This window comes from Chelonoidis abingdonii, chromosome 2 (assembly GCF_003597395.2).
Source record: "Chelonoidis abingdonii isolate Lonesome George chromosome 2, CheloAbing_2.0, whole genome shotgun sequence".
NCBI classification, from domain to species: Eukaryota; Metazoa; Chordata; order Testudines; family Testudinidae; genus Chelonoidis; species Chelonoidis abingdonii.
Genome location: NC_133770.1, coordinates 223,869,796 through 223,885,377, shown reverse-complemented (window position 1 = coordinate 223,885,377; position 15,582 = coordinate 223,869,796). Strand labels below are relative to the sequence as shown.

Genomic DNA, 15,582 nt, shown 5'->3' with positions numbered 1-15,582 from the left:
AACCTGGCTTACATTTTACTGTCCAGTTAAATTTTAAAAGGTTGTAAAATTTGCCTGTATAAGTCCCAGCTGTTTGTTGATTTCATCATACAAATTAGAGAGAGGGGAAGAAGGTATTTATACCCAACTGATGTGCAGGGGAGAGAGAGGGGGTTACTACCTCCATAGACCATGATATCCATTTTCATAACCAGAGCAGGCAATTTTTGGTTTAAAAATAGGCTGCTTTAAGCTATGAACATCTTCATCTGTGGAGCCACTTGAAAAGTCATTTTTGGGTTTCAGGCCCATCCCTTCCACAGATCTCAATGTTGTTGATTTGGTTAGGAGCCAAGTAGTGGCAGAGCTATGGTTCTTGTCATCAAATATTCAGATTGTGAGTCCTTTAGATTTCAGGTCATGTCTGAAAAGCCCTGATATTTATAGAAATTATTTTTAGGTAGAACTGCACTTTAAGCATGTTTGTTGGATTTCAAAATAAAAATATGCTATAGGAGAGACTGAAATAAGAGCCTTACAAAAAAATCTTCATCTACAGAAATATAAAATTACTCCTATATATGACAACTAGAAATTATGAAAATTTGGTCTTTTAAAACACTCAATAGAAGGCAAAGATGTAAAGCCAGACTATTTGGGGAAAACAAAACTAGATATACAACAGTTTTTGGATCTAATTTCCATGGTGCTGTGCTGTTCTTTTTACTGCAACAGCGGAGTAATTTTAGTTCAGTTCCATTCATTTTAAATTACTGTTGTATCAGTTTGCATTTTTACATTCTCTCTCTTTTCATTGATTTTTTTTGTTTGTTTTCAAGGGTGAGTCCCAGGTCTGATTATTATAACCCTTTTTTGCTTCAGTTTATTACTGTATTTTGTTTTAGTTTCTTTAATTCAGCTTTCACTTCATGTTCATTGGAATCTCTGGGTTTTCACTTTGCTTTTATGACCATTATATTTTGTCTTTAGGGTCTCTTCATTTCAAAATATTTTTATTATTAAACATCAGACTTTAAAGTTCTCAGAGTCAGTGCCATTGTAATTATAAGATAAACTTGAAGCACAAAGTGTGACATATAATCATAAGAATCCTATATTCAGTTTTATAAAGTGTTTTCTGTGTAGTATTTTTGTTGTTGATGTAAATTAGTAGTCAGTTTTCTTGATGGGTCAGATTCTTTCTCTGTAAAGATTTTGAAGTTGTGTATGAAGGCTTTATTTTGGCCAAGTTATAAATATTTGAAAAATGTTAGTTCTGTGCAGCTGCAGGCTGGGGCCATGCACTGGAATTGAGAGCAGGTAATCTGTCTCTTCTGTGCTGTCAGCGTCCCCCCGTTGGGCTAAGAGAACATAGAGAAGGAAGCTGCCTTATTCAAATGCAGTGGAGACAACAGCCAGACCTGGAGCAGGGGAGTAGATTGGGACTGGAGGCTGGCAGGGATGGTAGAGAGAGAAACTGGGATTGGGAGTTGTGGGGAGAGACTGAGGCTGAATGTCAGGGAAGACAATAGGGAGGGCTGGGATTCCGCGTGTGTTGGGGAGACTGAGATTGGATGAGGAGCCAGGAAGTGAGACTAAGACTGATTGGGCAAGGAGACTGGGCCTGGGATCCAGTGGGGCAGTGAGAAGAGGGAGACACATGACAATGAGATAAGGTGTGGGGGAAAACTAAGACTATCTGGGCAAAGAGGCTGTCAGAGGGAACCTGGGGAGGGAGAAAATTGGAATGAGTGGGCAAGGAGACTGGAAAAGAGGGATGGAAGACTAGGACGGGGAGTGAGGAGAGAAAAGGACTGTGACAGGGAGTCTGGAAGGGTGATACTAGAACTTGCTTTGTAAATAGATTGGGACTGGGATGAGAAGCCTGAGGGGTGGAGACTGACTGAGTAGTCTAGGAGAATAAGATTGGGACTGAGCCAGGATGGGGTAGAGTCAAGACTGGGACAGGGAGGGGTTGGAATGGATGAAGCAGAGGTGGAAGAGGATCAAGCTTGGGCGAATAGTCAGAAGCGTCTGTGCTTACTAGAGAACACTTCTTTAAAGAACCTGGACTGGAACCTAATATTTCCGAGTCTCGTCATTCCTCTGCTATGAGCAAATATCTGTACAACCCACTGGCAAAGAGTTCCATTCCCTTTTAATGCTGGTGTACATAGAGGATGACAATGTACTACTCCTATAAATTACACCATTAGCTCAAATGGCAAAGGTTGGTGCAATTGATCTAAAGTTTCCAGCCCTGCTGATGACTCATTTGATTATACCACATGATGGAATTTGTTGGTTTGGTTTTTTAAATTCTAGTTAATTATATGCACACAAACTATGTTAAAGAAATGTTATAAGGGGTGCAAAGTCAAGTACACAAAAGTTAGGAAATGCCAGACTTAAGGTTGTTTATGCCACCTTAATTTGGCTGCCCTTCTGGGTATGCATTATGATGCAGTCTTTAATTACATAATCACATACTGTTTTCTACAGGATTCCTACCTCAATCAGTGCACAGGATGAACTTGCTCTGTGGCTGGAGCATGGTTATGTAGTGAAGGAGGATGTTGAATATAGGACTCATGCCTCATTTGTTGCAGAAGTTGGAAGGTGTGTAGTGAATAAGGAGGCAGGGGACTGCAGGAAGAGAAAGGATGATCTCATGGTTTAGGCAGTTGAATGCTGCCCTAGAGAACTGGATTCTATCCTGATCTCTGCCACTTTTAGGAGAAAATGAACAAATTTTGAAAGGAGAGAATTTAAAAAATAAAACAATGTTGTTTGTTTTAACATGAAGAAAGTAAGATTTTGATTGTTTCTTACTGCCCGTGGCAGTGAGATGAAACTCCTGCAGTGTCTGCCTGCTTCTTTGGGCACTAATAGTATTCGAGTTAGTTATTAATTAGCTAATTATTAGTACTATATGTTAGTCTTTTTGTTATTTGGTACAAAAAAACCCCAAACTTTTTTAGTCAGCTGTTCAGCTTTTAGGCTAAACCCCTCCTTGTATATAGCAGAAGTGAAATTGCTTATGTTCAAAAGTTATTCATCATGGGAAGTTTCAGTGCTGCTTAATGATGAGCACTGTAGATATCACTTGTATAGGAGAGGTATATGTTCCTGAGTATGGCCCATACGTTGTTCTTTCTCTAAGCAGACTCAAAAATCTAGAGAGGCTCTCCTAAAATTGTTCTTCCTGGAGCAACCTCTGCAAGCCTCTGAGGACACTGAAAGAAAAGGATGTGGCTAGACCTAAGTTCTCCAGTCAGTTTCTTCCCATGAGCACTCCAGTGAGCTGAGAACCCATCCCAAGCTCCCATGCTATGTCAGTGAAGTGGCCCCAGTCATCCACCAACAATCCAATGTCAATGATCTCAGAAGAGGGGTAGGAAGGAGCACTGCTCCAGAGATGCTAAGGCAGTGGTCTCCAAAGTGGGGTGGGGAGTGCCCAAGAGGAGGGTGCATGCTCAAAATATTTTTACTGATAGGGGTGCGCGATCAAAAAAGTTTGGAGACCACTGTGCTAAGGCATACACCACCCTCTCTAATGCCTATCCAGTTGAGAAACAAGAGTCAGAGGTGTCTGATTCATCTTGGATTTGTTACTCGAGGTTCTTTCAATCCAAAGCTCTTGGTAATTTTTCCTCTGTGCGAGGAGGTGTCAGGAAATAAATCAGGGGAGATACAGCCGTCTGACTGATAGATGACTGGCACAAACAGGACAACACAAGAGTGCTTTCACTTAAAGCTAAACTTTACTAGTCTCAAACACTTACACACATCTGCAACAAGATTAGTAAAACACCCCCAACCCTTGATAATTACCAAAGCTGAGTGTGGCTTTCGAGTGACACAGTGGCAGCCTGTCTGCATCCAGAGGCAGAGACCAGTCCCGAAGAGTCCCCAAACGAGTCCCCTTATTTATGCATTAGTATAGAATGACGTGTGCCTTAAAGAAACCTTGTTAAGTTAGCAGTTGATCAAGCAAGAGGCTCCTTCTGATTATTGAACAACCAGGTGTGGGTTTTTGCAGAACTTGAAGCCTTGAGACCTCAATAGACATTCCTGGAACATATCCTACTCTTTGAAAATGCATGTATCAGCAACTTTAACACAATTCTTATCAGGAAGTATGCAGGGTCAAACTGCCCTTGCTGTGGCACCCCAAACCCCCTCCCCTCCTGCCTTGGTCAAGCTGAGATTGCTGAATGGTCAATTTATAGCTTGCTGACTAGGCCACCTTTAACAATAAGCCATAGTGGTTCAAGCACTTTACTGGTTTGCCAGAGTCTCCCCATACAGACTCAGAAGTTGAAGGCAGTGGCCTGACAAACGTCCTTTTGATGCCTTGGTACCAACTGTTAAGAGAGAGCGACCAGTACCCACCAAACCTGTGGACTATGTTCCTTTTAGTATCAGCCCTTCAGGACCCATGCACTCAGTACCTGGCACTACGGAACCAGCCACCTCAGAATTGTGTTCTTCAGTGCTCAGTATATGAGTGTTTTTGGTAGACAGGGCATATACAGTACGAATGATTTAACTGTGGGGACAGTAATAGTGTCACTTCTCCTTGAGAGGTTAAAGATGTTGATAGCTAAACCACCTGTTACCAAGTTTTTGGTACAGCAGACAACAAAGGAGGTATCTCTGCTACCTGGTTAGGGAGGATATAACAGGACAAGGGCACTCCTGAGAGGAAGAGCCCACTTTGGAGGAAGTGACTCCCTAAAGTGAGCAGACAGAGATGAGAAATACATTGCGTGTACACCCCCACCTTAGATCCCTCTCCTTAAAAAGACAGTATAGACCAACCCAATGTGTCAGCCAGTGTAGACTTTGCTTCTGGAAAGGCAGCAGAGAGAAGGTGATAAGGAGCAATATCTGCAAAAGGAAGAACAAATTGTCCCTGTTGCAATGTCCTCATCCTTCCCCAATGGCACAGTAGCCTTCCTTAGTTGATGACTTCAAGGCATTCCTGGCCTCAAAGCCTTCCTCGGTTGATGACTTTCAGGCATTCAGGACAGTATGAAGCATATGGCAGAAATTCTGCATATACTGCTGGAAGTGGTGCAGGAGACACCTCACAACTCCTGATATCATGCATCCTTTCATGTCTGATAAATGAGGGATTGTTGGAACCTGCAAAAGACCTGTGGAACAGTGGTAACTTCTATACTAGACACATCCAAGTGAGTTGAGAGGAGGTATCAAGCATCTTTGAAGAGATTTGAGTATTTTTATTCCCACCTAGTACCAGGATTGCTTGTAATAGTTGCTATCCAAGAGCGGTTGAAGAAGCAGGGGCCTCCCAAATCTACCTCCAGAAAGAAAGACCTGAAGAAACTCATTTTATTTTGATACACAGTCTACTCATCTGACAGCATCCAAATGTATGTGGTGAACTACCATGATATCTGAATTGGGTCAAGCTACCACAGGAGCACTGAGAGGAACTAAAAACCATAATGACTGAGGGACAACTTATGAGCCCACATTTCCCTTCCAGTTGCGCTGGATGTGCCCAGCACAGTGGCTTGTACTACGTCCAGATCTGTGGTAATGAGATCCTCCTGGCTTCAGGGAGATCCAAACCACAGTTGAGGACATTTTCTTTTGAGGATTCCAGGGTGATTCTTCATTCTGTGGACCTCTATGTTCCAGCCCCAAGAAGGCAGAAAGGCTTCCATCAGGCAGCATCCCTCTGCCCAGTCCTATTATCAGCTTCACAAGACCTCAGAGGTGCTGAGACAGAAAGCTGAGGCTCTGTAGTGATTGACCCACTATTTCTTCCTCCATTGTTGCCCAATCTGCATCTTCCTCCAGACAGCAGGTTTGATTCTGGTGCTGAAAACTTGACAAAACTTCTGAAAGATCCCTTGCCTTCAACATTTTTTAGTTTTGGGAAGCCTTGACAGCAACATGTAGTCTATCCCTTCCCATTCTAGTCCCTTCCCATTCCCTACTTTTCTTGCCTATTCCAAGACTAAAATGCAGCTCTCTACCTTCAAGATGCCTATTTTCACATATCTGTTCATCCTGCCCATAGGAAATACCTCAGATTCCTAGCAGGACGCTTTCACTATCATCATAAGGTCCTGCCTTTTTGGTCTTTTCGTAAGCACCAAGGGTTTTCACCAAGTTATTAGAAGTCATTGTGACTCATTTAAGGAGACAGGTCCACCCATATCTCAACAACTGGCTCATTGGAGGAAGATCACTTCAGCAAGTGATCAACTTGATTCAAGTGACTTAAAGCTCTTTGCCACACATGATCCTCAGAGTCAAAGCATAAAGTTCATAGGAGCTGTTAAATTCCAGATCAATGAGAGTTTATTTTCCATAAGAAAGATTCCAAACTATAGTGAACCTTATCAAACAACTTCAGCGCCACTCAAAGACATCGGTAAGGCTGTGTCTCAGATTTATGGGACACATGGCCTCATGTACCTGTATGTGATGCAGTTTGCCAGTATTCATCTGTGCTCCATACAAGGGTGGTTGAAATCAAAGTACCTACCCAGCAGGCACCATGTGGCCATGGCAAATGAAATTTAATGTGGATAAATGTAAAGTAATGCACATTGGAAAAAATAACCCCAATTATACCTACAATATGATGAGGGCTAATTTAGCTACAACAAGTCAGGAAAAAGATCTTGGCATCATCATGGATAGTTCTCTGAAGATGTCCACGTAGTGTGCAAGGCGGTCAAAAAGCAACAAGAGTTTTAGAATCATTAAAAGGGATAGAGGAGAATAAGACTGAAATATATTATATAACCATGGCGCCACATCTCGATCAATGGTCAAAGAGTGGTCTCCTCAGCTCAAAAAGATATCTAAGCACTAAGGAAGAAAGTCAGAAAAGGGCAATAAAATGATAGGAGTTTGAGAGGGTCCATATGAGGAAAGATTAAAGAGGCTAGGCGCTCTCAGTTTGGAAAAGGAAGAACCTAAGGGGGGATATAGTGACCACCAGCATCAAATAGATCGATAGTTGAGAAAGTGATAAGGAAAAGTTAATTTACTTATTCCCATATACAAAAACTAGGGTCACCTATAATAGTAGCGGTTAAAACATAAAAGGGAAAGTTCTCTCTTCAAACACAGCGCAACGGGTCGACTTGTGGAACTCTTACCTGAGGATGGTTGTGAAGCTGGGACTATAAATTGTTAAAAGGGGAACTGGATAAATTCATGGTGGCTAAGTCCATAAATGGCTATTAGCGGAAGGGGTAAAGAATGGTGTCCCTAGCCTCTGTTCATCCGAGGATGGAGATGGATGGCAGGAGAGAGATCACCTGATCATTGCCTGTTAGCTTCATTCCCTCTGGGGCACCTGGCATTGGCCACTGTTGGTAGACAGATACTGGGCTAGATGGACCTTTGATCTGACCCAGTACGGGTTCTTATGTTCTTATGGTTGCCACTGTCCCACCAGAAGGCCTCTTCTCATTTAAACTGGTGGAAAGACCCTCTTCAAGTGTGCAATGGAGTACCCTTCTCTGTATTTCTGTCAACCAAGAAGCTGGTGACAGATGCCTCCACTTATGGGCAGGAGGGAATCATTTAGGTCACTTTTAGACTCAGGACAAATGGTCTCCTCATCAAGGGTATCTGCATATAAATGTCCTGGAATGCTGAGAAGTCTATTTGGCATATAAAACATTTCCGTCTTTATCTGGCTTGTGGATCCCAGGAGTACTGATAGAAACACCACAGCTATGCAGTATATCAACAGACAGAGGAACCAGGTCACCTCCACTCTGTCAAGAGACCATTTAGCTCTGGCCTTGATGTATTCATTGCCAGATCATGGTGCTGGCCTAGTATCTTCAAAGCATTCAGAAGTTACTAGCAGATCACCTGAACAAACAATTCTCGGACAGCTATGAGTGATTGACCAAAGAGCCAGTGCTGCACAGCCATCTTTTGCAAGTGGAGATACCAATCAATAGACCTATTTGCCACAGGTCAGAACAAAAACTAGGTGTTCTGCTCCAGAAGGGGATTCAGTCCAGTCTCTGCAGATGCCATTCTCATTCCTGGACACTGGGACTGATGCATGCCTTCTCCCCAAATTTCCATGATACCAAAGGTCCTAAGGAAACTGAGGCAAGATGTTAGGTCAATGATCATGATAACTCGGGCATTGGCCAGGCAGTTCTGGTATTTGGATATGGTGAACTTCTCAATGCAGCCCTTGGTCATTTTGCCTGCTCTGCCTGACGTAGTCTCACAGAACAACAGTCAGATTCATTGTTACATTTGCTAGCCTGGTTGCTGAATGTCTGACATCCACCAAAAGATGATATTCAGCTAAAATTTAAAAACATTCTTCTCCAAAATAGGAAAGCTACAACTAGAGTGACTTTTATAAAGCTAAATGAAAGAGGTTTTCTCTTGGGGCCTATCAGCACACCAGCTGACATGCCTAATCACTTAAAGAAGAAAAAGTGGTTACTTATGTTACGTTAACTGTGGCTCTTTGAGATGTGTTGTCCAAAAGGATTTTATAATGGTGCCTCCTTCCCTGCTATTGTGGAGTCCTACTCTGGATTCTGTATTGGTGAAGGAACTGTGAGGACACATACGATGCAGACACGACCCCAGTGGATCATGCTGACCAAAATAATCTGATCTTGCGTGCATGAACTGTATGTGCCCCAAGAATTAAATTGCTGTGTACAACACATCTCAAGGAACTGCAGTTACTGTAAAGTAACTAACTGTTCTTTTTCCATTTTCGGTATTTAATTTTTAGGTAATTCTCTTGTTGCAAGTATTGTTTTTTTATTAACTTTTACATATGTTTTCCAGGTACAGGATTTAAACAATAAAACATTGGCTCAAGAAAATGAGAACAAAAGTTTATTGGATGCTTGTTCTGAAGTGATTAAAGTGATGGAAGATTTAGTATGTTTTTTTTATTGTTTTCATGAATTATAAGTGAAAGACTTTGTACATTGTGTTAACTTTAAATGATCTTCAAACCTACTCTGTCTTAATGTTTCTTAGAAAACTAGCTGGGGATCTGAACAGTTTACTCTGAAACAAATGCTCCTCAATACCCTTCAAGCAGTTGATGAATTGGAACGTGAAAATAAAGAACTTGAGAGAGAAAATGAAGAATATGTGCAAAAATCCAGAGAAAGGTAATTCAAACTCTGTAAAACACCTGCAATATAAACAGAAAAGTGAAGACCTGGAGGAAAATAAACAGCAGTATTTTAGAGGAGCATTGATCAATTGTTTTCATTTTAAATCTTTCTGAATTAATATTTCAGTAATTTTAAATCACATCAGGTTGAAATCTTGTACTTAAATTGTTGGTGTTCTGTAATCTTATTCTCACGTCCCCACCCTCTCACACAAACAAACAAAAAGCAGTCACACACATGGGTTCTCTATTTTGGCAATTTGAAAAACAAAAATTATAAACGTTCTTATATTATCTCTAGATTAAAAGCATCTTCATTCCCAATTATACTTTAAAACTTTCTTCTGTGAATTTGCAGAACGTCAGCGACTGCACGGGAGGGACCTGTCTCCCAGAAAAAGGGTGAAGAAGAAGTTGAACACTTCTTTTTTGAGGCTCCCTTTGGAGGAGAAGTGGTAGCTCTCTCCGAGAAAAAGGGTGAAGAAGAGAGCTACCACTTCTCCTCCAAAGGGAGCCTCGAAAAAGAAGTTCTCCAACTCTCTCCACATCCTCAATATTGACCATGCTGCAACTAAGTACCTACGAGTCGTCAGGATCTTCCATTACCACTCAAGCCCAATAACCTAAGCAAGCAGGTGCTCAGAAGGATAGCAGAGGCAGACTGCCCCTTCTACCACGGCACTAACTGAGGCAGCTAAACACTTGGTACCAAGCACCTCCACAGCACCTCAGCTTACAGTGCCATCTTCTGGCTCTCTGGTGCATAATGCTGAGACAGTGGTACTGAAGTCTATATCCTTGGCACCAGTCCTCCTGCACTGCAACAATTCTCCTGGTACCACAACAATTACCACCAATGCCATCTTCAGTACTGGATCTCTTGGAATGCAGCAGTTTCTCTAACATAAGGACTTAGTAGTTTGTGCAGCACCAGAATCACCTCTTCTTGGTGGTGATATAGCATCAGCAGATTCAGCACTATTACACATGCCAACAAACATATCTACCTCTCCTTTTTCTAGTGAGGCAGAGGACAATGAGGAAGAAGATGTTCATTCTTCACACTACTCTTCACCCATCTTGGGAATCATCAGACCAAATCTGCAAAAACAGCCAGGACACTGTTGCAGGGCTGGCACCCAGAGGTGGTATGGACATCCATGGATGCCACCACCAATGTCATTACTACCACAGTGGCTAAATTTGAGACCTATGGATGGTATATAGGCAACATTATTCCAAGCCTCCCAGCACCTCAAGGGAAAGACAGAGACGTTCTCCATCAGTGTCGGAGATGAGATCCTGTGAGTTCCCTGAGGAAACTTTTTGAGGAAATAGAGGATGCTGTAGATCAGAAGGCCACTCCTACAACTAACACCTCCTCCTCTCCAGACAAGATCATCATGCCTCCGCCACCTACAACAAGAGATGATTTTAAACAATTTCAGGAGCTGTTTAAATGAATTACAGACACTCTCCAAATCCCTCTGGAAGAAGTTGCTGAGTCCCATATTACAAACATCAGCCTCCTTCAGAATTGCCTTTCTCATAAATGAGATACTCATGGATCCCGCCAACACCATCTGGCAGACCCCCACAATAATCCTCCCGATTTGTAAAAAGGCTGATAAGAAGTATTACATCCCATCAAAGGGTCTAGAATTTTTATTTTCACAAACCCAGCCAAACTCATTGGTGATAAAAACGGTCAATGAGTGGGGCAGACAACACCGTTTGAGGACCACCCTGTATGATAAAGAATGGAAAAAATTGAATCTTTTTGGTGATAAGGCCTATTCGTTAGTGACATTGAAGTTAAGAATAGCCAACTATGAAGCTTTGATGGCGAAACAGAATCTCACAAATTACTCCAAACTTTCTGAATGTTTTGACTTCATTCCTGAAGACAAAAGGGAGCAATTTAGGTCAGTTATCTCCTGGCAAGAACAGCTCTGCAGGCACCCTTAGACTCAGCAGACACGGCGGTGCAAGATCCATCACAGCTGCCATAGTGATGCAGCATGCCTCCTGTCTCCACTTATCTGGATTCCCAAAGGAGATGCAATCCACTGCAGAGGATCTCCCCTTTGAAGGTCCAAAATTATTTGCAGGTAAGACCAAGTCCCTGCATACATTGAAAGAGTTTAGAGTGACTCTTTGGTCTTTAGACATGTACACACCTGCACAAAAACAAAACAGATATTATCCATCACAGTGCTCAAGACGAGCACCTTACATACAGTCACGGAGGCAGTATGATACCCAGAGACGGAGGCGAAGACTGACATAGGCCACTTCCATCTCGACCTTCTACATCGCGACAGTATGGATCAAAACATCAAATTTGAGGGTTTGTTTGAAGTCCCAAGAGACCTCCCCCAATTTCAGTTGCCGAAATCACTTTCTAACAGCCATCCCTTTATAGACCATTTGACACCACTCTACCCAGCATGGCGAATTATTGCTTTTGACAAATGGGTGCTGGAAATTGTCACCACCGGTTATTCCATGCAGTTCACCTCCATTCCCCCCACCTAAACCTCCCTCCCCATCCTTCTTCAAGAACCCTTCTCACGAGCACCTTCTGAGACAGGAAGTAGACCATCTCCTACAATTGGGTGCTTTAGAACCAGTACTGGTACAACACAGAGGGAAAGGCTTTTATTCCCATTATTTCTTAACCCAGAAAAAGACCAGATTTGGAGGCCCTTTCTCGACTTGAGAAACTTAAACAAATTAGTCAAAGCACAACAGTTCAGAATGGTTACTTTAGCAACAATAATCCCAGCACTGGAATGAGGGGACTGTTTTTTGGTCCTTGACCTGCCAGATGCATACTTTCATGTTCCCCTACACCCATCACAGAGGAGGTTTCTCCAATTTGTTTTGGGACAAGATCACTATCAGTACAAGGTATACTGCTCTTTGGACTCTCCATGGCACCCTGAGTCTTATCCAAATTTCTAGCAGTGGCAGCGGCCCGCCTCCACAAGCAAAGGGTGATGATATACCCATATTTAGATGACTGTCTACCCAAGACCTTTACTTGTGAAGAAGCCGTCAGTGCCCCACAAAAGCTAATCTTACTCTTTGCAAAACTCAGTCTCCAAATAACATTCAAAAGTCAATGGTGACACCAGTACAAGAACTAGAATTCATCGGGGCTCACCTAAACTCAGTAGAGGTGAAAGCTTCACTACTGCCACACAGATTTGCTATCCTTGTGAATCTGATCAACACTAAGGTGACCAGTCCACAAACATCTCCCAGGACTTGCCTCCGACTATTAGGCCACATGACAGCAACGACGTACATCGTGAAACATGCCAGACTATGCATGCGCTGCCTACAAGAGTGGTTCAGGACAGTGTACATCTCACACAAACAGAGTTTTAGCAAGCCTCTCATACAGTAGAACCTTAGAGTTACGAAGACCTCTGGGATGGAGGTTGTTCGTAACTCTGAAATGTTCATAACTGAACAAAACATTATGATTGTTATTTCATAAGTTTATAATTGAACATTGACTTAATACAGCTTTGAAATTTTACTGTGCAGAAGAAAAATGCTGCTTTTAACCATCTTAATTTAAACAAACAAGTACAGAAAGTTTCCTTATATTGTCAAATCTTTTTTTTGAAACTTACGCTTTATTTTTTTAGTAGTTTACTTTTAACACACTACTGTACTATATTTGCCCTTTTTTGGTCTCTCCTGCTGCCTGATTGTGTACTTTTGGTTCAAAATGAGATGTGTGGTTGACCATTCAGTTTGTAACTCTGAGGTTCTATTGTACTACAAAAGATCAAGGACTTGCTACAGTGGTGGACCCATTGACGTCATATATGTGCAGGGGTCCCCTTTCTACAGATTCCCTCTGCAACGATAATCACAATGGGTGCCTCCCTAGTGACTGGGGCCCTCATCTAAACAACCTCTCAGTACAGGGCAGGTAGTCTCCTCTGGAATCAGCAGTGCACATAAGCATGCTAGCATGTGATCAGAAACAAAATCATACAGATTCATAGATTCATAAACTCTAGAACTGGAAGGGACCTCAACAGGTCATCGGTCCAGTCCCCTGCCCTCATGGCAGGACCAAATACTGTCTAGACCATCCCTGATAGACATTTATCTAACCTACTCTTAAATATCTCCAGAGATGGAGATTCCACAACCTCACTAACTGGATAGCCGTACTCAGAAAAGTCAGTTATTAATGGGCTCCCGTCCTCTGGACACAGGTATAACAAAGGGTTCCGCAGGGTCCTTTTTGGGGGGTCCGAACTTTTAGTCGAGATATCTTCATCAACGACCTAGAGTTCGGCATATTAGAAAGTAACCTTATTAATGTGTCTGACACGAGTCCGCACACGGGAGAGACTAATGCTTGACACAGGTGGTCCAAAAAGTTCGAAAATGATCTGGGATCAAATTTGGAGAAATGGTCTGCACTGTAAACCGGAATGAGTTCAAGTAAAAATGCAAAAGTGCTCCACGAAGAACAAGCAGTTCACACATAACGAGGAAGGATGTCAGGAGGGAGTATGGCAGAAAGAGACAGGGTCATAGGGACCCACAAGCTAAATAGACACATGAAGATACTGTTGTGCAAAAAAAGCAACGTGATTCTGGGAGGCCAGTAACAGTTTTGTAAACAAGGAAACACTTCGCGCTCCACATCTCTCCGGTTAGGCGTTCCTCAGCTGGAGTGAGATGGGTGCAGGCCAGTATGGGTGCACTGCATTCAGAGAAGACTGTCAGAAGTTGAGAGGCGTCCAGAGAAAGAGCAACAAGAATGATAAAGGTACTTGAGAATGACTATACAGGAAAAAGGCGATAGAAATGGGGTGTGCTAATATAGTTCGAAGCATAAAAGAAGACTGAGAGAGCAGGGACATGATAAGCAGTTTTCCAAGGTCCTGTATAAATTCATGTGTCCATCAGGAAGAAGGAGATAACTTGTTTCACCTTAGCCTCTAATTATAGAACAGAGCAATGGCTTAAACTGCAGCTAAGGGAGATTAGTTGGACCCGTTAGAAAAAGTTCCCTAACTTTCAGGGTAGTTATATAAGACATGGAATATATGACTTAGTGGGGGTGTTGGAAACACAGTTCTGGAGACATCTGAAATAGGTTGAAGGTATTTAATTCTCATCAGGCGATGATCTAACAGTATTGGGTCCGCCATGGCGCGGGAATTGGGGGGTGGAGGCAGGGAACGGACCGAATGACCGTGTAAGTTCTGAGTTGATGAAATAATGAATCTGTAGATTTGTTTCGATCAGCGATGACTAGTCACCGACTGACAGCCAGAGATGACTACCTGCTGTACTGAGGAGGTTGTTTATGGATAATTAGGAGCCGGCAATACACGAGGGAGGCACCATGTAGGTGATAGTTTACGTCGAGGCTAGTTAGGGATAATCTGTATAAATGGGAACCCGCACACAATATTGATGTCATGGGTGACTAACTGTACCAAGCTTGGAGTCTTTGTAGTACTAATAGATACCTCAGAGGATCAACCCTGGAGTAACACATACATTCGGACATAGAACAAAATAATCAGAAGGCCAGCAAGACAAAAATAGGCAAATATAAGTAAACAAAAAATAAGATCAAAGAATGCAAGAAAAAGAAACTTTCTGGTCTATGTTGCGTTTAATTAAAAGTGGTTAGAGCTTTCTGCAAGAAATTAAAAAGCTATTAAGAGGTCACATAAACTATGAACAAACAATATAAGTTTGTTTCAGTTGACATTTCAGAGTGAAAATCCAACCCAAGGCTCGACAAGGAACGTATGCTTGCTAAAACTCTGTTGTGAGATGGACCTGTCCTACCACTCTGTAGGCCAGCGCATCATAGTCTGGCATGTTTCACATGTACGTCGTTGCTGTCATGTTGCCTAATAGTCGGTAGGCAAGGTCTGGATGTTGGACGGGCACCTTATAATAAGATCAAAGAAGCAAATCGAGGGAGCAGAAGAAACATGACAACATGAAGACAAAGAGCTCATGTCCGCAGACAGGTATATTCCAATTCACATGATGCATCACTATCGCTGCCTCCAAGGCCCCTCATCCGTTGACATGTTAGAGATATCTTTGAGGAACGGGAGCGATCCTGTCGCAATACAGACTTCACTTCACATGTTACTCCACAGAGCCCGTATTTTGCTAGCGTCGCTATGCAGGGCTCGCTCCAAGTGTCACGAGCCGGTAGCACTCATCATCTTAGATAGCCTCAATCAGGGAATGATAGACATGTGATGACGTACGTTCTGAGCTAGAGGATGAATGCGCGGACGACACGGCCTCTGTAAACATTCGATACGGCGCTCAGACGGCTAGGCAAATACACGTCGGCGCCGAGAGGAATGGTCAGGGCAGAGACAGATAAGCGCCTCCTTCCCCTCAGCAAGAGTGCT

The 15,582-nt window shown here is 42.6% G+C and overlaps 1 protein-coding gene across 1 annotated transcript in view; it reads left to right on the top strand.

Moving 5' to 3' along the window:
- Window positions 1–15,582, top strand: part of CCDC178 (coiled-coil domain containing 178) — a 379,540-nt gene that overhangs the window by 48,490 nt on the left and 315,468 nt on the right. Inside the window, 2 exon segments of the mRNA XM_075061966.1 lie at window positions 8,812–8,907; window positions 9,010–9,146. Of these exon segments, the coding sequence (XP_074918067.1) occupies window positions 8,812–8,907; window positions 9,010–9,146 (233 nt within the window).